General features: G+C 38.5%; 2 protein-coding genes across 4 annotated transcripts in view; one reads left to right on the top strand and one right to left on the bottom strand.

Annotated features, from left to right (window-relative positions):
• On the bottom strand, window positions 1–7191 carry LOC102025800 (putative UDP-GlcNAc:betaGal beta-1,3-N-acetylglucosaminyltransferase LOC100288842). The gene is made up of 2 exons (XM_005382927.1): window positions 6922–7191; window positions 1–1104 (listed from the first exon to the last, which is right to left on the bottom strand). The coding sequence occupies exons 1-2, from the start codon at window positions 7189–7191 to the stop codon at window positions 1–3; spliced, it is 1374 nt and encodes a 457-aa protein (XP_005382984.1).
• Window positions 6990–25651, top strand: part of Fbxw2 (F-box and WD repeat domain containing 2) — a 27011-nt gene continuing 8349 nt past the window's right edge. The window contains exons 1-5 of one of the 3 annotated variants that reach the window (XM_005382596.2): window positions 6990–7082; window positions 7185–7293; window positions 11529–12038; window positions 21346–21540; window positions 23694–23827. In XM_005382596.2, the coding sequence (XP_005382653.1) occupies window positions 11549–12038; window positions 21346–21540; window positions 23694–23827 (819 nt within the window). In that variant the 5' untranslated portion in view covers window positions 6990–7082; window positions 7185–7293; window positions 11529–11548. The other 2 variants (XM_013513235.1, XM_013513236.1) reach the window with 2 other exon arrangements.

The raw sequence follows: 25651 nt of genomic DNA on the forward strand, positions 1-25651 counted from the left end.
TTAATCACCAAAATACATAGCATTGTTTTTTATGGTCCCCATGTGAAAACGTTTAAAGCTGTCAAGGTATGTCAAAAGTTTGCAGGAAATGAGCCCATAGTAAGTCTCAAACAGTGAACAGTCTTTCCCATCATTAATTTCCTTCCATGCCAAGGGCATTTCAGCATCGACAATTTCTGAGGATGTAAAAATGAACTTATAGCAACATCTGTTGTATCTGATGTGCCTTTTTCCAGAAAACCTTGAACTGTGCATAGGTTTAATGCCAATGGTCTTTGCACAAATTCCTACAAATACATCAGCAGGTACCATAATGGATACTTCCTTAAAAACCACATACATCATCCGAGCCACATCTTGGGACATTATGAAACCCTCACCACTGCAGTAATCTGGGTAGTATGTTTCTGGATACTCACTAAGAGAGACAAATTCTAGGGTACTAGGGTCTCTGTTGGGTGTATCTTGATGGATAACTCTTCCTACATAAATGTCTTCAAGATGTTCTTTCAGATTAAGAAGATAGTTTACCAAGGCTGGTAGATTGACAAACATCTCTTCATTGACCTTGAGAATGAATAGGGCATTAGGGCAAAAAGTCACTGCCCACTGAGTCATTGCAATGACCTTTAGGGTCTGGTTTTCAGAACTATCTAAAAAGATTCCCTCAATTATATCATTATTCTTATGGGATTCTTTGTCTATCTCTTTCTGAGTAGTTACCAAAAGAGGCATCCCCAAAGCAAACAGTGTAAGAATGGGGTGTCCTTGGACACTCGTCACATTACCCCAGGTTTTCCTAATGAGATCTCGTCTTGTTCTATTTTCTGGGCTACTGAAGACAAGAGATAGCAAAAAAATATTCTTCTCTTTACACACCTCTGGCTGGCTCAGGACATAGTATTTGAAGGGATTACTTCGTACAGGTTCCATGTTCAGTGTCCTTGCCTTATCCTTAATTTCAAGATGCTTCATATCTACAGGAGGCAGAGAATGCAGAAAGTATTCTTCCACAAATTCAGCCCCAAAAAGCAAGGCATGAAATAGTATGACATTAAACAAAATGAAACACCACTGATGAGTCCGAAGTCTGCAGAATTTCACCTAAATAAGAAAAAGACACATGGTCAGTAAAGTGTGGTCTCCATTCCCATTTTTGCCCCCAGTGGTTCCTCTGCAGACTTCTCCAGCACTTAGTAGAATGCTTTAGGTGTTTAGTATTTATTATTTTCTGTTTCTTGTACTAGACTGTGGTCTCCTGGACAGCAGGCATCATTTTTCTTTCTTCTCCAGTGCTGCCACGTCCAGTGTTTGACCCAAAGTGGACACTGAGCGAAATGTCAGTTGCTTTCTTCCTTGTTTTGATGAATGCCTACTTACTATACACAAGACACTGTGCTAGACACTCGGGGTATAAGGAAGAATCAGGCATTGACACATGGATAGAAAGTCAGTAGTATCACTGTGACACAGACCTATTGGAAAATATATGATGTTCTTTCTTGAATGGAAGCAGTTGGATCTAATTGAATGGAAGGACTTCTTCTCCAATTACCAAGGTCAAGGGCTATTTTTCCATGAAGGGGTTGCTTTTGTTCGCTACCATATATTAGCTACTATCAAGCACTTACGTTCTAGTATGACTGTATAATTTAATCTAATACTGAACCAGAGTCTGTTTGGACAATGTCTCCTAATCCATCTGAAATATCTGTCAATATGGGCAGATTTGTATGACCTACATAACTAGTACCTCTTCAGAGATCCAAGATGGACCCGTGCCAAGCTTACTCACAAAAGAAGTGAAAACTTTCCATCTGGAAAGGAAATATGCCAAACTGTAATATAATAGAACTAAGAAACATTAAAGGAATTTAATCTCTGTTCTTTAGACCTTTGATCAACAAAGCTTCACATAACAATAGTTACCTCTTATTGAGCACTTCCTGTGTACCAGATGCTGTGCTAAACACTTTACAACTTAGCTCATTTAGCCCTGGTAAAATCCTTTCCACATATCTTCAAAATAAAGCTGAGCATCTGATTGATTTAGTAATTTGCCCCACAGCACGCAGTGGGTAAAGCATTGGGGCAGGGCTATGATTTGAATTAGACTCATCAGATTCTAAAACTCACTCTTAAGCACTGGAGAATCCTGAGTCCTGTGTTCCTTTATCCAGTCCAGTGGATAGGATAAAATACAAGAGTCCTATAATTATATTCTGAATTCCTTTCCATGTTCTCAATGCTGATAATCTGCACACAAGAAGAAACTTATATTCCTCAAAGCCTGTTTTAGCAGATAGCAAATGCTTCAGTTATTATCCGAAACTTACCTGCATATTGTCTGCGAGAAATTTCAGGTCTTTGGAAGTTACTGAATCCAGATGCCAAGTTATGCTCAAATGTATCTCAGGATCACTCCAGGCTAATAGCAACAGCAGTACAGTATTTTGCATCTTAAGGATAAGGTTTCTTGCCAATCAACCTGAGCTTTTGTCCCAGAAGACCTGCCTACTGCATAGGAGAGTGAGTGCTGATAATGTTACAGCTAGAGTAAATCCAGAACAAACAATAAAAAAAGCAAACTTCTTCAAATACTTCCAGCCTTGGCATCTCAAACTGACCCTTGAAAAACCAAAAAAAAAAAAAAAAACAAAAAAAACAAACCAAAAACCAAAAAACATTGGGGCTGGGGATTTAGCTCAGCAGTACAGCGCCTACCGGGCAGGCTCAAGATCGTGAGTTCGATTCCCGGTATCGGAAAACAAACAAACACAAACAAACAAACAAACAAAAACCCCAAAACTGACCCTTGAATTCATGCTGAGCTCCTGGTAAAGTACATGTGGGAGTTCAAAGAACAGTTCATTCATATAACCTCTCCACAGCATCATCACCCAAGAAGAAACATTGTACAGTGTTTTTTGGAGTGCATGTCAAGAAACTAAACTAATGGACTAATCCCCTGGTACGTGTTCTATATATAAAACAATACTTATCAGAATTCATTTTCATTTTTGTCTCCTCAAGGAAGTATCATATAGTGAGACTGGTGTATGTTGTACTGGGAAAGATTCTGAATACCTCGCATAAACTATGCAAGAACTTTACTAAATCAATTATAAGTCACAAAACTACCTCTTTCCAGTAAGTTTATCTCTAAATAAGAAGTAGAAATACTCTTTCTTTAACGACTGAGTTACATTCCTGTGACTAGATTTTAAATGAATTGGTCACTAAATGAGAAATTGTATATAGTATGTATATTACAAAATTCAGAACAAAGAAATGGTCAAAGGAAGCTCCAACGTGATGACTTTGCTTTTATTTGCATAACTTACATGCACTACTGTAATGTATAGCAGAACATAAAGCTAGTGTACTTTACAGTACAATCAGAAAAAATTATAATACTATATAAACAAGGAGTACAGTACAAAAAAGAAACTGAGGCTATATCAATAAGCTGTACAGGACTGTACAAAAAAGGTATGGGTCCTAAGTCCAAGCAGTCCGTCATAATTCTGAACAGCATGCCTCAGTTGTAAGCCCAAACAGTCATTAAATGTGTAGGTTGTTAGACAAGGAATATCTGTAGTAGACATGTTATCAAAAACGTTCAACAAAAATGATTTGTCTTTCTTACAAACTTGCTGTCCAATAACTTTTAAAATAAAATACAGAAGCCACCAACAAATCATCATATTAGCTGAGTTTAGGCAGTATTTATCCCTCACATGTCAGAAAAGGTAAGGATAAAATTATTCAGGAAATCCAGGCTACTTTGTGATATAGCAATGATATGGAAAGTAATCATCAATCATGATTGCAAACCAGATATAATCCAGATATGATGTTAGCAAATCAATAGAGCATCTACTCCTATATTTTCTCATGTTTCCTTTCCTGGTATTTTAGCAGCTTCCATGAATGCTTCAAAGTCCTATAGATCACACCGCAGTTTCGATTCATTAATGAAGGAATTTCTGGAGGTCGTTGCAAGGGACAAATAAAACTAAAATACTACTAATAAGATCATGAACCATGAACCTGCTTAACACTGGAAAAATGGGAAATGCCAAATATTCTTGACAGTAAAATTATCATTAATGGAATCACTGCTCTGTCTGCCTCTGCAGTAAATACCTCGAGGATAGGAAGAAATATAAAGTATGTAGTACAGGAGCTTACTAGGCAGGAGTGTAAGACAAAAATTAAGCACATAAAACAATTACAGAGCCAAAAATAACAGCGATAATTGTACAATTGTTTTCTGTGGTTCAGAAGTGTATATAACTGGGTGTGGTGGCGCACACCTGTAATCTCAGCACTTGGGAGGCTGAAGCAGGAGGACTGTTGCAACTTCGAGACCAGCCAGGGCTACAAAGTGAGCTCAAGGCCAGCCTGAACTACAGAGCGAGATCCTGTCTCAAAAAGGCAAAATAAATAAATAAATAAATAAACAAACAAACAAACAGTACTCACTCAAAGAGAATAAAGTGTGGGCCCTTAAGAGAGGCTCATTATAGCCAGGGCTTGGGGGGTTTTATAGCCTTGGGGGGAGGGTGTCCACAAGAAAGGTGAGCTAGGATGTGTATTCCTACTATCAGGTTACCCATGGGGAGGTATATTAGAATGCAAAATGTTTACATGTGTTTGAAGCTGAGATATGCTCCCTGCTTTCTGTGGTAGGAAGTGTAACTTATGGGTGAAAAGAATGATTCCAGGTTTATTGTGTCTTTAAGACCATTAGGAAATCAACTTTCTTCTTTGTTCATTCCTTCCCTTCCTTCCCTTCTTGAATTTTCTCTAAGGGATTAAGGTTCAAAACTTTCATGTCTTAAAAGTACATTCAAAAATTTTGATTTTTTGGGTCTTTTTTCTACCTATCTTTTTTTCTATCTTACTTCTCAATGGCTTCCCATTACCTACCAAATCAAATTTGTTCTCTCAGTAACTGACTTTGAGGACCTTACATTGGACTTCCTTCTCACACAATTTTTTACTTATTTCCTATGTTTCAAATATGTTTCAACCTGTAACATCCAGCTGAATGGAATCAGGATATGTGGAACCTTAGCTATGTTCTGCCACTAACTGAACATGTGACTCCCTTGTTGTCTATATTGTGTGTTATGCCTATATAATTGGACTATTCTGTCCAATATGGTAGTCATTTAACTGTACACAGCTCTATAAATTTACATGAATTAAAATTAAAAATTTAGTTCCTTAGTTACACTGTCACTTTTCAAGTATTCAATAGCTACAAGAGGCTAGTGACCATTTCAACAGCACCAAGAGAGAACATTTCCATCATTGCTGAGGATCCTAATGGACAGTGCTGTATAAACACATTTAAAGCTCTTGGGCCCTTACAAATGCACAAGAACACTTGTGCTTTCAAGTTGGTTTGGGCCTGGAGTGGTGGCACATGCCTGTTAGCTCAGCATTGGGTAGGCTGAGACAGGAGGACTGCCATGAGACCAACCTGGGGTACTGTGGTGGATTAACTAATGGGCAACTTGTAACTCCCAGCTGAACTGAATCAGTGTGGTGGAGGGGTGTGTGTGGATGGCCCACCTGAGGATTGTTTCCAATAGCATAAAAGGAGAACTGGAGGGGAAGGTGGTGCACTATGATCCTCTTTTAAAAGCTTGTCATGCTGGCATTCCTGATGGGAACTGAGCTGTTCTCATTGTTGGAGGATGTCAGGTCCTCACTGTTTCTGAGGGTGGCTGCAGTTCTCTTGGGGGGAGCTCTGGTCCTTATTTTGAGCCATCACTTCTTGGCTTCAGTGCAGATTCCTTAGCCTGCTGGCACAGATCCTACATCCCATTGGTGCAGACTTTCTAGCTTTCATCACTGACCTTTGGACCTTACTAGGGCAGATCCTTGATATAGAGTTGCATGAGACATTTTGAACTCTAGGCTTCCAGTTGGACTCATGGAGGACATTGCCATGGGTTCTAGGTCTTCAGCTGGACTCATGCAGGACACTGCTGCAGAATTCAGGCCTTCAGCTGAATTCTTTGGGTCCCTAGCATGTGGACAGATCTTCTAAACTCTTTTGCATTTGACACTTTGGATAAATAGTGTAAAATAATCTTAGAAATTATGTGTCTTGTATTGAATCCATTACCTTGTAAACCCTGACCACAAGAAGTACATAGTGAGCTCAAGACCAGCCTGAACTATACAGCAAGACCCTGCCTCAAAAAAAAAGTTGGTTTGGATTGAGGTCCTAAGCCTCTTTGGACCTCAGTTTCCTCATATCTGAATATACGAGTAACAATAGTAACTACCTTGTAATACTGTTGTGGGAAATGAATGAGAGGATACTTATAAAGTATTTCACAATGTGTAGTACTTGGTGCAATTTTAGTCCGTAACAGTAGAAGACTACACATGCCTCATAGTCTTCTATCCTCAAAACAATCAGATGGGGCATGGGGTTATACCGTTATGCAAAAGTGTCAGAGGTTAAGTACTGTAAGCACATCTCCTATGCAGTGTAGCTAGAGTTTGTGTTGTCATTCAAATCACTCGAATGCAGGCCACCATGCTTCATTTTTCTTCCTAGCACTTAAGACTTGTCGTGTATCTTGTTTATATGTCTTCCCAGATAGAAAATTTTGTTTTTTGTTCACTAGACCATCTCCTAGAACAATGTTTGGGATGTAACAGGTGTTCAGTGGATTGTTTCAATTTGGTCCCATCTCAGCTTCTCTAGCCATAGCTCTCTCTCTTCTGTGACGTGGGAATAAGAAAAACTGGCGCTGAGCTGGGGCAAGATAGAATTGGGTGACGTTCAGAAGCACTTCTGCGATAATTAAAATTAAAAAGGAAGCTTTGGTGAGGTTCCAGCAGTAGTAAGACTGGCAGCGATCACACCACTAGGCCTTCTTTTTTTCTAACCTGCCCCTTTCCTTCCCACCTCCCCCTTGGGGCGGGCGCCGGAAATGCAGCGGCTTCCGCCCGGAGCCGCCTGGCTGTGGGACGCGCGGAGATGACGTAGTCAGCACCGGAAGCCGCTCCCCTGTGAGGCTGCGGACCCGGAGCGGCGGCCGCAGGTCCAGGTCTGTGTGTTAGGCGGTGCCCGCCGGGGAGGGGCCCTGTGGGCCGCGCGTGCTTGTGTTGACCCGCCGTGCCTCGGGCTGTTTGTCTTTCTTTTGTTGCAGGCGCCATGGCTGCGGAGCGGACCCGGCCGCTGCGAGGCTCTGGCGGCCCAAGCGCCCCTAGTCAGTGTGAGCCCGGCGCGAGGTCCCGGGCCCCGGGGCGCTCGCTCAGGTCAGTGTCCCGCGGAACGCGGCCCCGGGAGCAGGGTGCCTGGGAAGGACGAACGAGCTAAGGACCTGGAGTATGTTTTAGGGAGAGGAGAATTAGGTCTGCCACCTAGGTCCTCCCTCCTGGTGCCTGCTTTCTTAGCTGTGAAATGAGTTAATAATGATGTCCCCGGGCTATCAGGAGTGTAAAAGATGGTGAAGCGCGAAGAGGTGCTTCCTGAAGTACAAAGCGTTGTAGTAATGTGAGGGAGTGCACCGTAATTGTGGGTATGCCATGGAAACAGGTGTGTATGTGAGGTGCAATTTGAAGAAAAAAACCCGTAACATTAATCCTAATAACAGAGTGCCGGGTAGTGTGCTAAACGCTTTGTGTGTATTATCCTGTCTAAGCCTCACGAAACCCTTTGTAGGTAATGCTGTTTGTGGCTACATTTTACAAGTAAGGAAGCTGAGATAGGTGAAGTCATTTGGCCGAGATTGCCCAGCAACAAGTGGAGTTGCCCAGCTGGTATTTTATAAACACTTATATTTTAAAACTTTTTAAGAATCTGTATTAAAACTAATGGTTTGAAAGTAGGTACCAGATCCACATGGTTTTAAATTTAAAATGGTGTGCAATTAAAAGGGACCTCTTAGCCCTTTTTCTTAGCTCTCCAGTTCTCTCTGGAAGTTGCCAGTATTGTAAGTTTCTTAAATACGCAGAATATATTTTATGCATATCTGAGCTTATAGGTATACATATATTTTCAAAACCTCTGTATCTTATAATTGGTTGTGCTCACTGGGAAAAGGTGGAAGATGACGCATCTTACCAGCACATTACCAGGCCAGGTCCTGGTGGAATAGCCTGGGAAACAAATTCACAGTTTTACCTGGAATACCCAATCTCTAATAAGAGGTAGGGATTCAGGTTTTGCTTTGCTTTGGGAGAGTGAGGACTGGGCAAGATGTTGAGCATGCTATTTCCTATGCATCCTTGGGAAAGCCACTCCACCTGTTAGGCCATAAATTTCCTTGTAAGGGAAGGGTGATAAAATACTGATATGTTTCATGAACTCGTGAAGATCAAATGAGCTAATGTTTATGAGTAGTATGTTAGTCTTTAAAACCAGTGCAAATGTGAGAATTGCCTAAAGGAACATAGAGGTCAGTAGTAGAACCAGAGACCAAGCCCAGGTACTCATCTCTTAATTTAGGAATCTTTTCATACCACACATACCCTTTGTGGTTGTTAATATCAGAGACAGGAGAGCAAGTTCAATGTTTAGTTTGAGGTGGAGGGAAAAGGGAGCAAAACAGCAGAGGATGTGGGGAGGGTAGAGAGAAAAGAACATTTAGCATTTATAGCCTCAAGTCATTGACTATCCTTAATTTTAAAATTATAAACATCCATTAACTTTGGTTCTTGAGCTTTTCTTCTAGGTATTAAGAGAAACTGTAATAAGATCATAAAGTTGAAAGGGATGTTAGTGGTCATGTCTACTCCAGCCTCAGTGCCACAAAGAGGATTCCTGCCAGGTTTCATAATAACGAAATTAATAGAAAGTGTTGTTTGAGTTATCCTGAACTGGCTTCACATGTCCGTGCTTTATTTCTGATTCTTACCCTCAGAAATAGAAGTTAGTTGAACAGTCCCCTGATAATGCAGGAAGTGACTAAATAAGTAAAAAATTTGAGTCTAAAGCATTTCATTCATCCCTCATTCTGCCTTTTATCCAGCTGTCCATTATTCACAGTAATGGGAAGCTTACTGCTTTGGAGGTGGCTAGTCCATTTTTGGAAAGCTTTGATGATTTAAAAGCTCCTCCTCCTGTTGAATTGAAATTGTACTTCCTGTGTTTTCCCATGGGGACCTAGTGCTACTGTTACATGATCTTGCTAGAGCTTCTCTATAAGAGTTCAGTAGAAACTTATGACCTTAAGGAAGTCCCCTCCAGAGTTAGTCACTTGTTTGAGAAAAGTAAAAATTGGTGTTTTTAAATACATTCCGAAGAGTTAATGAGACTTGCTTTTTTTTTTTTTTAATGCTTTTTTCAGCTGGGTGTGGTAGTGCACAACTGTAATCCCAGTTACTTGAGAAGCTGAGGCGGCAGGATCACAAGTTTGAGGCCAGCCTGAGTAACTTAGTGAGACTCTCTCAAAAAATAAAAAAATGAGTTGGGGATATAGCTCAGTGGTAGAGCACCCCAGGTCTCAATACCCAATGCTAGGGGGAAAAATGTTTTTCATAACAATCAGAGATGAAGAATTAGAAAACAGCCTCCTATAAGGAGTTGAACAGCTTACAGGACAGTCTCTAATGTATAAGCTGGACAAATTTTATTTACAGTAAGACTATATAAATCTTAGAAATGATATGACTTTTCTCCGGTACCAGGAACCGAACTCACGACCTTGCGCTTGCCAGGCAGGCGCTTTTGCCGTTGAGCTAAATCCCCAGCCCCTGATATGACTTTTAAAGGGTGCTTATTGGAGAGCTTGTGGGCAAATTTACTTGGCCTTTTAAGGTATCTTTTAGATGGGAGCTTGATATTATTTTAGTGACTACTGTAGATTTGCCTTGTGACTATTTAAATAGTTCAGCTCATGTGAATATAAGCATTTCAGTAACAGATTTGTCATAGTGTATGTGCAGCTGTAATGGAAGAAACCTTTCCCTACTTTTAAAAAATAATTTCAGAACTTTTTTTTTCCAGTACTGGGGATTGAACTCAGGACCCTGTGCACGCTAGACAGATGCTGTGCCACTGACATACATTTACAACTTAAACATTCTTTTTGATCGACCAATATGTTTTAGTCATCGTGACATTGTGTGGATGCCTACAGAAAATTGTCATATGAATGATTATTCTTAAAGTAGACAATCTTAGGTACTCAAGAAGCTGAGGTAGGAAGATCACAAGTTTCAGCCCAGCTTGGGGAACTCACAAAGACCATGTCTCAAAAAAGACGGGGAGTACTCAGGTATTGAGTGCTCCTGGCTTCAACCCCTAGTGCCCCAGAAAGGGAAGATTTGGTTGCTTCTATTAATAAACTATATTGTTTTTTGTTTGAGAATGTTTTTTTTACCAAATTTGATAATGGAAGCATGGTTTGATACTCACTTAACAAAGTTGGAAGAACATAGCTCAGGTTTTGTATAGGTCTGATCTTGGTGACACATCTGGAAAGAAAATGTATTTTTCTCTTCCACGTTAATGTAGACATAAACCTTTAAAACTGGACAGGAGTCTTGTAAGGAACTAAATAATCAGATTAGATTCGATGTTTTCTAAGCATCAGGATTATTTTGTTTTGTTCTGTTGTGTTGTTTTGTTTTGACGTGGAGTCTTGTTCTGCTTCCCAGGCTAGCCTCAAACTCATGATCCTCCTACCTTGGTCTCACAAACAGGATTACAAGCATGTGCCACCACGCCCTGCAGCATCAGGGTTATTACTTTCCCTTATTTGTGCAGCCTTCCAGGACTCCCATGGTTTTCTGGAGCACATGGTTAAGAGTTGACATTAGGTGATACGAAGCTTATAAAAACAGACTTTGTAAGGCTGTGGGTAATTCATGTTATATAAGCAGTACCATAAAGGAAGCGGAAGAAATGAATACTTGAGACATATAACTTATTATACCTGCTCATTTTCCCTTTTCAGATAATTTTGCCCAAATATCTGTTGTAAAAGCAACATTTTGTGACAGGTCATGTGTCTTTCTGACAGGTCATGTTGTACCTAGCATGGTAACTAATGTCTCGGGTTACTGATCCAAATACTTGCTTTTTGATTCTCACATGCTGGTGCTTGCTTTTGTAATTTTAATGCCTGAAGAGAGTATATTAAGGAATTCACTAAGGAAGTCATTTTCTAATGATTTTGATTGGAAAGGGTATATTATAGAATACAGTTTCATCATGAATAAATGACTGAATATTTTGTAAATCTTTTACTGTGACAGTGCATTAATAGACTTCAATAGGAACAACTCACACACACCAGTCTTACTTTGATTCAGATTTCAGAGATTGTGTTTTGTTTAAGTATGTGTTCTCAAATGTATTTTCTTTTGTGTGCATGGAAATTGTTCAGATAAATATTGTGTATTAACTGTAAAGTTGTAATGTAGCAACTAAGCATAAAGTTGTAATGCTGAGTTTTTTACACTAACTTTTAATACTTCATTTGTTAGCAGTCTTGCTTGAACGGTCTTTTTGAGCAGAACTAATACAATATTTTGATGTGCCACAGGTAAAATTTTCCATAACCTTATGGAGAGAAAGGACTTTGAGACATGGCTTGATAACATTTCTGTTACATTTCTTTCTCTGACGGACTTGCAGAAAAATGAAACTCTGGATCACCTGATTAGTCTGAGTGGGGCAGTCCAGCTCAGGCATCTCTCCAATAACCTAGAGACTCTCCTCAAGCGAGACTTCCTCAAACTCCTTCCCCTGGAGCTCAGTTTTTATTTGTTAAAATGGCTCGATCCTCAGACTTTACTCACATGCTGCCTCGTCTCTAAACAGTGGAATAAGGTGATAAGTGCCTGTACAGAGGTGTGGCAGACTGCATGTAAAAATTTGGGCTGGCAGATAGATGATTCTGTTCAGGACGCTTTGCACTGGAAGAAGGTTTATTTGAAGGCTATTTTGAGAATGAAGCAACTGGAGGACCATGAAGCCTTTGAGACCTCATCATTAATTGGACACAGTGCCAGAGTGTATGCACTTTACTATAAAGATGGACTTCTCTGTACAGGTAAGAGATGCTATAACTGGTTTTTGGTTTTGTGCTTTGCTTTTTTGAGACAGTGTCTCACTAAGTAGTTCATGCTGGCTTTGAGCTATGTAGTCCAGAATGGTCTCAAGCTCTTGGCAGTCCTCCTGTCTCAGCCTCTTAAGTGCTGAGATTACAAGTATGTACCACGTGCCTGGCTGATTTTTGTTTCTCTAAGCTTGCTTAGTTCCATTTCCTTTTTTTCTGTTGTAGGGGATAATCTTAAAAACACAGAAAAAAACTATTTAGGTTTGAGAATGGCAAGTGTTGATTATATTAGATATCAGTAATGGCATTCTGTATTCAAAAAGATTTCCCCACAACCTTTATCTTCATTTTTCCTTCTAGGGAAAACATTTTTATAAGATTTTATGAGAAAAACACTTCATTCTTTTAGGCATGATATAAATCAGAAAACTGCAGATTACTTTTTCATTGAATTTGTCTTTGTCCTTAGGCAGTACTGGGGATTGAACCCAGGGCCTTTGTAATGAGCTACATTCTCAGCCCTCTTTATTCCTGTTATTTTTAAATTTTGAGATAGAGTCTCACTAAATTGCCCAGGCTGGGCTTGAACTTTCTTTTTTTCTCGGTCTCCCTGAATGCTGGGATAATAGGCATGTACCACCATACCAATGACTATTTTGGGAGAAATAGTTAAAAAAAAAAAAAAAAAAGACATCTGTAGTCCTAGCAGATTTAGCAAATTGTTAGATCATTTTGCATGAATTACTTAACCTGTTTTTTTTTTTTTTTTTTTTTTCCCTGTAAAATATGCAGAAGGGAGTATCCCTTCCTTGGTCTAAAATTCTGTGATTCTAAGAATTGGAAGTTGAGAATGAGGTTGTGGGAATAAAGACACCTGATCTATCTTTCTTTCTTTCTAAGAGAAAAGAGCAAAAACAAAATAACAAAACAAAGACATAAAAAAAAAACAATAAAAATGGTACAGAATTTCAAAACAAGGTGGTAGGAAATTAACAACACTTGATTTTTAAATCAATTAAATGACTGTATATACACATTAAAATTAAGAATTGTGTTATTATTGAATTATAATGGATGTGTGTTTTTACGTGTAGTTGCCATCCATCTCACAGTTTAGGCAACAGTCTTTGATAGGCAGCATAAATAATTCTCAGGCAGTGTTTACAATTGCTATAGCAGTTCTTATCAACAAACTGTGTACTTACATCATATATAAGGGTACTTGTTCATTTTTCATCCAGTAAAACTTGATAGCATTTGTGTGTAACTATATAGTTGTCACTTTTAGTAAGTACAAACTTCCTTTTTGTAAAAGAATAGTATCATCATCAGCTGTTTCCATTAGTGCATGTTCAGGTTTTTTTCTGTCTTTTTAAAAATATCTTTGTTTGCTGTACTTCTTTTCCTTTGAATTATTTGGGGTAGAAGCTAAAGAGTAGAGTTATCAGATCCAGAAATGTGAATGATTTAATAGCTCTACTTACTGTCCTTTGCAGCTATACTAAATTTATGCCATTCTCAGAACAGTCTTTGTTTTTTTTTGGTACTGGGAATCAAATTGAGGTCCTTGTGCTTGCTAGGCAGGCGCTTGTGCCACTGAGCTATATCCCCATCTCCCACAACAGTCTTAACTTGTTTCTACTTTAGTCTTACTGGACTTTGATTGATTGATTGAGGTATTGGAGGTTGAACTCAGAGTTTCTTGCCTGCTAGTCAATTTTAATTTTGTAATAGTTAAGAAATGTATAATTGCTGAAGATTGTTTTAAAATTTTATATCTTTATTAAAAATGTATATTTTCCCATATGATATTACCTAAAATGCCAGACACATTGTCAGTTTGATAAAATATACATTTGATTTAAGGCATTTTGTGGTTTGTTTTATTATCCTGAAGTTACATTATGGTTACATTATTTTCCCTGCCTCATACGCTGGATTATTTGAAAAACATCATTCATTCTTTTGTACTTTGATGTACTTTCCCAGTTGTGGTGATGGCTTTCCCATGTCCTTTTTGCCTCATGATGTGTTGCAGACATTTTTTAAAGAGTAAGATCAGTATTGCCTTGGAGCTCATTTCTACTTAGGTAAATATTGGCAGTTGACTCATTGTTTTCGCAACCATCTACTATATAGCTCTTTAAATTCTTGTTTCTCTCATCATACTTTACTTTTGAAATGTAATAAAACCTTAATTACTTGGAGCAGAAGTAAATGGGTAACACTTAGTGAATTCTCTAAGTACAGTATTCAGAAAGTTAAAAACTATAATTAGTGGACCCAACCCCACATTTAAAAAAGATTAATTATTTAATTAATTGGGATTGTTCTCAGGGCCTCGTGCATGCTAGACGAGTGTTCAACCACTGAGCTACATGTCTATCCCCCTAACCCTGCAGATGAAGGGTAGTCTCTAAGTGGGTCTATATATTATGTTATTTTAATTCTGATTATGTTAGCAGATGGAAAATTATGTAGTGGTGAGGTGCTCAGACATCCACAACCAGAGCAGTGCACCATGCTGGAGGCTTAAAGCCTACTGTTTGTATTATACCCATGTGCTCTCAGTGCATATGTCATTGCAAAATAAACATGGTACAGAAAAAAGAAAAAGAAAATTATACAGTGTATGTTGAAAATGTATAATTTGTTTTAAAAGCAGCATCCTGGGACCTTGCTAGTGAGAGAAGTACTTGTTATAGAATTGTGTTTTTGTCATCTGGTTTCTTAAGAGTATGAATTTTCAGTAGAGTTGAACTGTGAGATCCTGAATTTGACAGTAAGCTTGCAGTGACTCAGATTAGCACCTTGAGCAACTAATATAATATCAGCAATGACGTTGATGGAGAATGTATCAGTGTAGATTGAGATAGTTATCTTCCTGTTCCACAGTTTATTTTTGAAATGGTAAGAAAGGAGCCTAGTGTGCTTTATGCTGTTTAGTAGATATTTATGTATGAAATGTCTACTATTAGAAAACAATGTGAGAGCACGTATGAAAGAATTAGAGCAGTTCTTCCAAGAATGTGCACGATAGGATCAGGAAGATGATCTGATATAGGTAAAAATCTCATGTCGACGGACTGTGGCTTCCTAAGGAGTGTAGATGTCATTGTAGTGAATTATCATCACATGTGATTTAGGCTTGAAGTGGCCAAATCTCCCTTTTCAAGAGAAGGCACAAATCTAGATTTATGTGGAATAGTGGGGGTTTTTTCAGTGTTGATTTTTAAGTGTTGTACAGATTTTTAAAATATGATTGGGTCCTGTGCAGTTGTGAGCTGCTGGAGTGTGACCTTTGTCTTAGAGTTCAATAAGAAAAACAAGCTCTAATGGTTGAAATAAAATGACATAGTTGAACTGTATGGAAAAAAAAATCATACAGCTGTTCAGAGAAGAATAATTTCTTGCATTTGGAAAAATTGAACAGTGTTTATATTGGGGCCTGAAGAATGAGTAGATTTTAAAGAAATGAGATAGAGTAAGGGTTTTCCAGTAGGAAGGTCGTAGAAAAGGCATAGAGGTGCTAAGCATGGAGCATATAGGATGAGAACAAAATTCATTTTAGTTGGACTTTTTAGACTGTAAGAAGGGCCTTTTATACCAGTTGCTTGGACTCTAGTATGAAGAAATACGTTTAGGCTGTGTTGTGAAGAATATTGAATGCTGGGAACTTGAATATGGACAACTTTCTAGAGGAAATAAAGCCATAAATGATTTCTGAGCAGAAAAAAAGGCCAGGGTTAGAGCTTTCTGCTCCATGTAGATCAGTGTTACATATTGTTGTCAGACTCGAGTCCTCTTTTATAACATTTTATAATATCTTCTTGTCTTAAATTCATAGAAATAAATTATCAAAAACTACACATTTTTAAAATCAATACAATGCCTAAATGCTAACCCAGAGGAGAAAAAAGAGGACTATAATTTAAAAGAACACATTTAAACATGCAATGCTCAAGTATGGCTATGCAGAAAGGCAGTGAAGTAAACACGTGCTGACACCTAAATACTGCCATCATGAACATAAGTTATAAGTGCCTGATGCATTTGTGTCATAGTTAGCTTCAGTGATTCAGTGTCATTTGGTGGATGACTCCTAGAGTTCCCAACAAAGCAAAGTACATTATTCCTGAATTTATCTGGCGTTTGCACTGATAGAAAATACAGTAAAAAGGTAAAAGTACTTTGCAAAACAGTCTAGCCTCAAAAAACTAAAAATAGGTGTTTTTTCCTTTTATGAGTATCTGGCAGAGGCATCAAGGGTTCTTTTTGCCTACTGCCCCGAATATTCCCGGATATTTAGCCTTCCTGGCCTTTTCCCAGTTGATGCTAGTAAGGTCCCCCATCTGTATCATTGACAACTGAAACCACTTCCACAAACCTCTTAAAATACTCCTTTAGGAGGTGGTACCACTTCTTTTGAGACCTGACTTAAGTTTCAAAACCTCTGAGTTCTGAGTTTCCAAATTAAGTATTAGCCTACTATTGTGTAGGTCAGGATACATAGGTTTAGAATTAGGAAAGTAAGAGAAGAAATGAAAACCAAAAAAAAAAACAGTTGAATATTACAGAAGACATTAAAATAGAATTAACATGATTTGGCAATGGATTAAATATGTGGCAAGGAGAGATTTCAGAAATGGGTGAAATTTCCCACCTTGTATTCCTAACAACAAGACTAGAAAATGAAAGAATGGACTTTAGAGGACAGAGGAAGTTCAACTTGGGGATGGACCGAATTCATTTGCTCATGGTACAGTCAAACCTTGGATCGCGAGTAACTGGTCTGCCAGTGTTCTGTAAGAAGAGCAGATATTTCAAAGAAATTTAACTTGATAAATAAATGATGTCTTGCAATATGAGTAGTATGTCATGGAACATCACAGGATCACAACTAGTTCGCGCTCTCTAGCTGCTTTGATATATAAATGCTTCGGATTACAAATGGAATGAATTATTCTTGCAAACCAAGATTTTTTATATGTAAGTAGAGATTTCCATAGTATTTAGAAATGCAGAGTCAGGAGTTCTGAAGAGTAACAGGACGGAGAAAAGGATTTAGAAGTTAGTAACATCACAACTATGGCTAGAGCAGTGAAATTTGAAAAGGAGGTTTAGAAAGGAAAAAGAACAGAACCTAGAGTGGGTCCTTGATGAGTGTACTTAGAGGAGGAAACAGAAGAGTGATGAAAAGTTTCAAGGGTGAAATAAAAGAGGCATTGGTATGTGGTTATTCAGGCAGTCAGTAGAGCCAAATGCCTCAGGAGAGGTGCTTGAGAGCTGAGATCTGGGTCTTCTAGTTAAATATTTAAACTGGATAAGATAGTTTGCTCCGTTTGGGTTTACAGTTCCTTTTTCTGCCTCTCTGTTACATACCTATCCCTGTGGGGCTTTTTTTCTTTTAAATATATCAAAGTAATGTTTTCTGAATTGAGGGAATTTTTTTTCTTTCATGCAACCTAATAGTTCTTTTTCTAATAGTTGTTAGACCTCTGTCCCTACTAGGGTTCATCTTTGATTATCTTTGTTGGGTCGGTGCAGCACATGGGATGGGGGTGCTGAAATACAATCAGAAAGAGAGAACAGTGGCCTCTGTAGGATTAACAGTTAGGAGTAGACTTGTACCACTATAAAATGGAATTCAATTCAACCTTATTATAATTTTTAAAAACGTTTCTTTAAAATTTAAAGGTTTTTTCCAAACTGCAGTGAAACATACATAACACTTTAACCTTTTTTAACTGTACATTTCCATGCCGTTAGTACTTTCAGGGTGTTGTGCAGCGATTAGCATCATTTATCTCCAGAACTTTTTTTGCATCTAAAAACTAAACTGTCCATCTACCCCCAACTCTTAACCTTTGGCAACCCTCATTCTACTTTCTACAAATTTGACTTTTCTGGGAACCTCATATAAGGCTATTTCACCTAGCATAGTATCAAGATTTTTTCATGTTGTAGCATATGTCAGAGCTTCATTCTTTTTTAAAGGCGGAATAATACTCTGTTGTATGGCTTGTATATTGTTTATCCTCTCTTTTATCTGGTCTACTTGCTCCTGTTTTTGTTTCCCCAAAGTAATTTCCATGATAAAGTCATAATTACCTTTCGAAAATGTGGATAAGGGTATAAACATCCTCCTGACTCATTTATGCAGCTCAGCCTTATCTTATTTCCCAGTCATACGGAAAACATAGTGTCTTACGCAGTGCATTTTTTCTTGTAATGTAAATAGTACTTTGTTTTTATGATGGTTCCAAAAACTTGTTATGGATTGTCCCCAATGCCTATTTGCATGTATTTATGTCATATGGAGATACACAGCAGGTATATCAGTAGGGTGTATATCTGGGCTTGGCAAACAGTGGACTGTGGCTGTATCTTACAGAAAAGAATAATTGCAACAGAGACCCTGGCTTACAAAGCCTAATATATTTATGTCTGGTTTTTCACAGAAGAGGTTTTGTTGATCTTTGGTATATACTTAAAAAATTTTTTTGACCTGGTTAATTTATTCATCCTTTAAATTTCAACAAGTTAAAAAAGTTTTTTAAAGACATCCTTCTTCAAGCATCCCAAATCCTGGCTTGAAGACAAATGAAAGTATAGTTGAGGAACCAGTAATGCCAGTTCCTGAGGCGTGTGTGGAGCACTAGCACGTGGAGGAGCACAGTCATCATCTCAGTGGCACTTCATCTGACTCTTTTTGTCCCCTTCTGTTTGCTGTGGGTTTTGTGCTACTTACCACTGAGTACCCTAAAATTATTGCTTGTTTGGCCTCTTGTCTTCCCGGGTAGACTGAGTACCATGAGAGCAGGAGCCCTGCCAGTGTATGCTGAAGGAATGAGACCCTTGTTGAACTTGGCAATAAATCAGAACCAAGCTCATATAGGACCTAAAATGATTTCTTTCCCTTTTCTAGCTCCTTAAGAATGTAGTTACAAAATGCCCAAGGTGAAGGACCTGAAAAACCATCTATCCAGATATGCTGTCCAGCACGGTAGCTGCTAGCCCCATGACACTTCTGAGCTCTGGCTAGTCCAGATTGAGATGTGAAATGTGAGGTACCAGATTTGAAAGACTTTTAGAGTGTAAAAACGTAAAATCTCACACTCATTAATAACTTCGTGTACTGATTACATGTTGAAATGTTGATGTTTTTAACATACTGAATTAAATAAAACATTAAATTATTTTCATACATTTCTTTTTACTTTTTTTTTTCTTTTGGTCTTTTTGAGACAGGGTCTCACTATACGGTTCACACTGGCCTTGAACTCACTTTGTAGTCCAGGCTGGCCCCAAACTCGTAGCAACCCTCCTGCCTCAGCCTCCGGAGTGCTGGGATTATAGGCATGTGCCACTATGCCCTGCTCTTTCTATTTTTCTAAATACTAGAACATTTAAAATTATATGTTTTACATAAAATTTCTGGGGAATAGTATTATTCTAGAGTGTTGGTTCTCAAAATATTGATGAGAATCACCAGACAAATTATTGGATTCTACCTCAGATACTCTGAACCAGAATCTCTGAAATAGGGATTGTGAGTTTTTTGTTTTGTTTTGTTTTACTTTTATTTAATATGATTGTTTACTTTGCTACTGAGCCACACCCTCAGACCATTCCATATGTTTTCCATAAAACTTCCTGGATGATTCTAATGTCTCACTGAAAACCCAGTCTTACCCCGCATTTTTATAGAGGGAAACTTTGAGTTCTGATTAGCAAAGTAACAAAAAATAGTTTTCATTTCACTGTGCCCACATAGTTTGCCTAGGTCAAAATCGTGCTCTTTTTTTCCTAAGTGTTTTTTTTTTTAATTGTCTGAAATAATGGTTCTTTAATAAGGTGGAATTGTAGCTGGCTTTATTTAGTTATTTCAGCATTTTGCTTTTTCTAATGTAAAACTCCTGTTTGAGTTTTTGGGGTTTTTTGGTACTTGAACTCAGGCCCTCGCACTTGCCTGGCAGGCACTGTGCCACTGAGCCATATTCCCAGCCCCATTTCAGCTTTTTGAAAACTAGTTATTTGGTGCTTTTCGTATTATAATGTATATATTTAATGTCATCTCTCAAATGTCTTTTATTGAGTTTTTAAAGGTAGGTTGTGAGATTCAGGTTAATCATGATTTTAAACTGATTGAAGAAAAGTCTTGAATTGTCACCATGATTACTCCTCAGAGACAAAATGTTCTTTATCCTACAGAATTTTAAGGAACTTTATAAGCTCTTTGTGTAGTTGCTATGAATGTCTGGGGCTAATTTATCTCTGGTTTTCTTTGAGGTTCCTTAACGTACTTCAAGGTAGGTCAAAAAATTAATTGTTGGCTTTTGCAGAAGTTCGTTTGTAATCTGAAGCTTACCTTTTTTAAAAAATATGTACATGTGGGGGCTGGGGATTTAGCTCAGCGGCACAGCGCCTGCCTGGCAAGCGCAAGGTCGTGAGTTCGATTCCCGGTACCAGAAAAAAAAAAAAAAATGTGTACATGTGGGGTATTGGGGATTGAACTGAGCTGTATCCCCAGCCCCCACCTTTTAATTTTTATTTTGATTGAGAGTCTCACTGAGTTGCCCAGGTGGGCCTTGAAGTTGTAATCCTCCTGCCTCAGTGTCCCTCAGTGCTGGGATTGTAGCCATGCACTACCATGCCCAGCTTTAAGGCTTATCTTTGACTTGCTCTAAAGTGGACTGTGTTCCAACACACAGCTTTACTAGCGAGCATTCCTTGTTTATTCAGGGCTGTTGCGTAGAGCACAAGCATGCAAGTGTAAACTTGCAGTTATAGGCAGTAGCTGTCCATTTCAAGTTCAGATTGGAGAATTTATAATAACCAAAGATTTATGGATTGTTTAAATTAAATTTTTTTTTTTTTTTTGAGACAAGGTCTTACTGTGTAGCCCAAACTGGCCTTGAACTCAAACAATACTCCTGCCTTGGCCTCCCGAGTGCTGGGGTTACAGGTGTGTGCCCTCACACCTGCGTAATTTATGGAATTTTTCAAGTGGAAGTGCCAAGCTGTGCTTAGTCCAATACCCTTTTCTAGCCTGGAAAATTAAGGTGAAAGGACTAAACCAAAAAGCTTGAATTCTGTCCCAGTGCATTTGATACCATTTTGGTGACTGATCAAGTCATGTTACTCTGTTTTGGTTTTCTCACTCTTGAAGTGGGAGTGCTAGAGAATGCTAGAGAAGGTGAGCTTTGCAAATCTCTTGAGAATAGCATGGTTTAGGTTTGATTTTTTTTCTTCAAGGTGACTATGTTTTCATATTAACCTCCCTGCTTTTCTCTTAAAGGGTCAGATGACTTGTCTGCAAAGCTGTGGGATGTGAGCACAGGGCAGTGCATTTATGGCATCCAGACCCACACTTGTGCAGCGGTGAAGTTTGATGAACAGAAGCTTGTGACAGGCTCCTTTGACAACACTGTGGCTTGCTGGGAATGGAGTTCCGGAGCTAGGACCCAGCACTTCCGGGGTCACACGGGGGCGGGTGGGTTACCTTATTTTTTAAGCGTTTTATTTATTTATTTTTTAAAGGGTTTTAGTAATTGTTTTAGTTTCATCATTTAAAACCAGAGGCCAAGTACGTCAAACCTTTTCTTTTCCATGTGTTTTAAAATTAATCTTCCATTTTCTTCTGTTTCTCGGTTGCTGCAATTATTTTCCCTTATTCCAGTTATTCTTAGTTGGAATATTGTGTGGAATTTTGCTTTTCCTTGTGCATTTAAAAATTCTAAGTACCCTTATGCTAGGAGAGGTAGTTCTTCCTTCCCAGTTTCATTTATAACCTGTTGGACAGAATCTGACTCCATATTTCCAGATTGAATTAAGTCCTACACTTGTAAATTCTGAGGACTTTTTTGTACATTTAGGGCTGACAGTCTTTTGGAGTAAAGGTGGTTCACAGCTTTTGTGGTCTTCTCAAATTACATTCTTCTGTAGTGTAGTTAACAAATTATTAAAGCAGGGCTGGGGATATAGCTCAGTGGCATAAGTACTTGCCTGGTAAGCCTGAGATCATGAGTTCGATTCCCGGTACCAAAAAAAAATCACGTGATCACGGAGGGATAAAAGAAAAACGTACCTGAATGTTTTCTAATAAACATACATCAGCCTTACTTTGCAGAAAACTGGTCTTTTAAATGGAGCCTCGAGATGCGAGCTTCTCCCTCTACTATATTTTGGAGTTGTATATAAAAATCATATTGAGCTGTTTCTTAGCCTCTTGTGCATCAGCTCCCTCCTTACTTTTTTCCATTTATAAAGGTACTGCTGTAGCCTTTGGATATCACAAGCTGTGCTCTTAAGCATCACATTTATGGGAAGCCTTCTGGGACTCGTTGTAGTTTCCCCATAATCTGTTTACTGTCCCAATATTTATCATACAAGTAAGTATGATAGCCTTACTTCCTTACCAGACCACAGCCTCCAAGGGACAGAAATCCTTCCTGTCTTGTTCACGCTATGTCCTAGGTTCCTTGCACTGTTACCTGGTGCTCAGTAATTCTTCGGAGTAAACGTATCTGTTTCGATGGGTAAAAGCACCCCCCTCCCATTTTGTTTATCCTTCTGTTTTTCTTTCTTTGCTGTCTGCTACCACTTATTTTAGAAATTAATATTTCATGGTGTATGATTTAGTACGGAACTTATATATTAAACTGAATATTGATATTCTACAATGTCAAGGTATACCATGACTTCAGATGATTTTATTCCTGACTAGCTTTGAGAGCTCTGCGCTAAAAGATGTTCTACTTGCTGTTTCCTGGACATTGCTGTGGCTTTTCTTAACTCCATGTCTTTGCTGTTCCCTCTACCTGCAATATTCTTTTTCTTTTCTTGATAAACTCTACTCATCCTTCAGGGCCCATCTCCAAAACCGCCTCTTCCCTGAAGTCCTCCCTGGTAGCCCTGGGCAGAGTTAGTCATTCTCCTTGGTGTTTCCCTAGCAAGAGGTAAACTTTTAATTTTTTCTGGACTTCCTCCTCTATTCCATACTTAGAATTTCTTAAAGGAAGGACCAATGTCTTCATCTCTGGGTCCCCAGTTTACCTTGGCAGATATTTAAAAACATACTGAGTACTTGCTGTACTGTCTGCACTGATTTAGGTGCTAAGCATACAGCTGGGAAGAAATTCAAACACTTTTGAGTGAATGAGTTAGTCTGACCTTTGAGGTCCTTGGATTTTCCTCTGTATTGGCTTTTCTTGAGTCTGAGTAGTACTTTGCACTTTGTGTTCTTTACATTTTTGTGTTACTGTCATTGCAAATCTAAGTAGGTCTGTGTGTGTTTTCTCTTCTTGCATAAGCTAGGTAAATTTTGGTAAAGTGTCATGCAGGCAGTCCTAAGAAGCAATGGCATTACCTTCATCACTGGTTTTGCCTCACTCTGAAGCTGGCACACGTACAAAATTGCATTGTTCCTGGGGCTTTCTAACCTTAAAGTAATAAGCTATAATTATAATAAGAATTTTGAAATTGTTTTTAATCATAAAATTGCTGGTTGAGTAATGCCATTCCTATAGTAACTCTGGATAGGAAGTTTTTGAATAGCTAAGGAGAGAATAAATGTTTTTGAACACTTACTATAAAAGATCCCTTGACAGAGGTATATTTTAATTTTGTGTATGTTATGTGCACTAGTGTTTAGCGTGGACTACAATGATGAACTGGATATCTTGGTGAGTGGTTCTGCAGACTTCACTGTGAAAGTATGGGCTTTATCTGCTGGAACATGCCTGAACACACTAACTGGGCACACGGAATGGGTCACCAAGGTAGGAAGACTTAGAAGAAACCTTCTCTATGTCTGGCTTTCCATGATGGGCAGTGGAGGATGGGGGACACTGCCTTATGTGTTAGATGAGTCATAAATGGAGTAGATGCAGTCACAAAGAATGATAGTGTACAACAGTGATCAGCATATTGAAGACATTCAGTAAACAGTTTTAACAAATTAATGGCCTAAATGTTTATGCACCAGTATTTTGAAGGTGATTCTTTCTGGTAGGATTGGGGGTACTTTATTTTTCCAGAATGAGTGTGTTTCTGTTTTAATCAGAATAGTAGTTTTCATTTTGAAAAACGAATGTTTACAGGGGCAGGTGCTAGAAGTATGGCTCAGCAGGAGAGTTCTTGCTTAGGGTTCAGTGCTCAGCACGGCAAAACCAGCCTCCTCCAGGGGCAAAGAAACATGTACAAATTGTTTTACAGAGTATGTGGTGTTAACCTAGTTTTCAAAGCAAGATTGATGTGAGGATCAAATGCATTGTTGAAAATGGATATGCCATGCAGAAGCACTTTTGTTGAGCTTGTAGCACCATTCTGTAAGGGACTGAGGACACTGGATTGAGCAAAAATACCATAGACCCAAACCGTAGTCTTACAGATGTTAGTTTAGTAGGAGAAACATTTTTTAAGCAGTAATTTCACAAATAAATGTTATAGTTACAGATTATGTTGTTTTTTTTTTGAGACAGGGTCTCACTCTGCAGTTAAGGCTGGCCTTGAGCTCACTTTGTAGCCCCACGCTGGCCTCGAACTTGCAACTGTCCTCTTGCCTCAGCCTCCTGAGTGCTGGGATTACAGGTGTGCACCACCACACCCGGCAGATTATGTTAAGTTCTGTGATGGAAAATACAGTATTCTGTAAGAAAGTTTAGGAAGGTAATTTTCATAATTGAGTTCAGGAAAAAGCTTTTTGAAAAAAAAAAAAAAAAAAAAAGAATGATTAGGAGGAAAGAGAAGCAGAGTGTTTCAGAGGGTGTAATATATATATATTGACCCAGGGATGGGAAAGAACTTGGAACATTTGGTGACCAGAAGGTGACCAGTGAAGCTCTGTTGTAGTTGGGGAAAATGGGTGAGAGGTGGCCATCACGTATGATTTACTAAGTTGTAGTAATGATAGTGGACCTCAGAATTGTACCAGGAAGCATCTAGAAGTTATGATCAAGAGTCTGATACGGCATTTTTTTTTTTTTTTAAAGAGAAAAAAGATAAAACAGGGAAACAGGTTAGTAAGCTGGTTATAATAGTTGATACATTAGTTGTTAAAATAGCTTAATAACGTTTCAAGCTTTTTTTTTCTGGTATTTGGAATCAAAACTCAGGACCTTACTCTTGCCAGGCAGGCCCTTGTGCCACTGAGCTATCTCTTCAGCCCCCTACATTTCAAGCTTTTAAACAGGTTAGTAGGGCAGTTACAATAGTTCATACATGTTTTAAGAAACGTACGTTGAGTAAGGAATGGAAGTATTAGAGTGAGGCACAGGTAGTAGATACAGGATGACCAGTTAGGCTTAATGTAATCAAGAGATGCCCATGACTTGCACTTAACTTGGGTGGCAGTGAAGAAAGAAAAGGGTGTATCTTTAGAGTAAAACCACCTAAATTTATTCATTGTGGGGAACAAAGAAGAAGAATGAATTAAAGATAACTAGTAGGTTTTAGATTGGGTAGGAATTTTTCTAAATTAGTTGAGGCTAAAGGGAGAACAGTATGAGATCAATAATTAAGTTTTGAGCACCTTCAGATTTTAAACATTTGTTAGCATTTGCAGATTATTTGAAGTGCTAGTGGAATGGCAGCTTCTGTTACAT

The sequence above is a fragment of the Chinchilla lanigera genome, unplaced genomic scaffold (assembly GCF_000276665.1).
Source record: "Chinchilla lanigera isolate Chin_1 unplaced genomic scaffold, ChiLan1.0 scaffold00018, whole genome shotgun sequence".
Classification (NCBI taxonomy): domain Eukaryota; kingdom Metazoa; phylum Chordata; class Mammalia; order Rodentia; family Chinchillidae; genus Chinchilla; species Chinchilla lanigera.

Coding starts and splice junctions, on each gene's coding strand:
- LOC102025800 (XM_005382927.1), bottom strand. CDS start 7,191: ATGGCGCCTGCAACAAAAGAAAGACAAACAGCCCGAGGCACGGCGGGT. Junction 1,105..6,921: donor GGTGGGAAGGAAAGGGGCAG/GTTAGAAAAAAA, acceptor TTTCTTATTTAG/GTGAAATTCTGCAGACTTCG.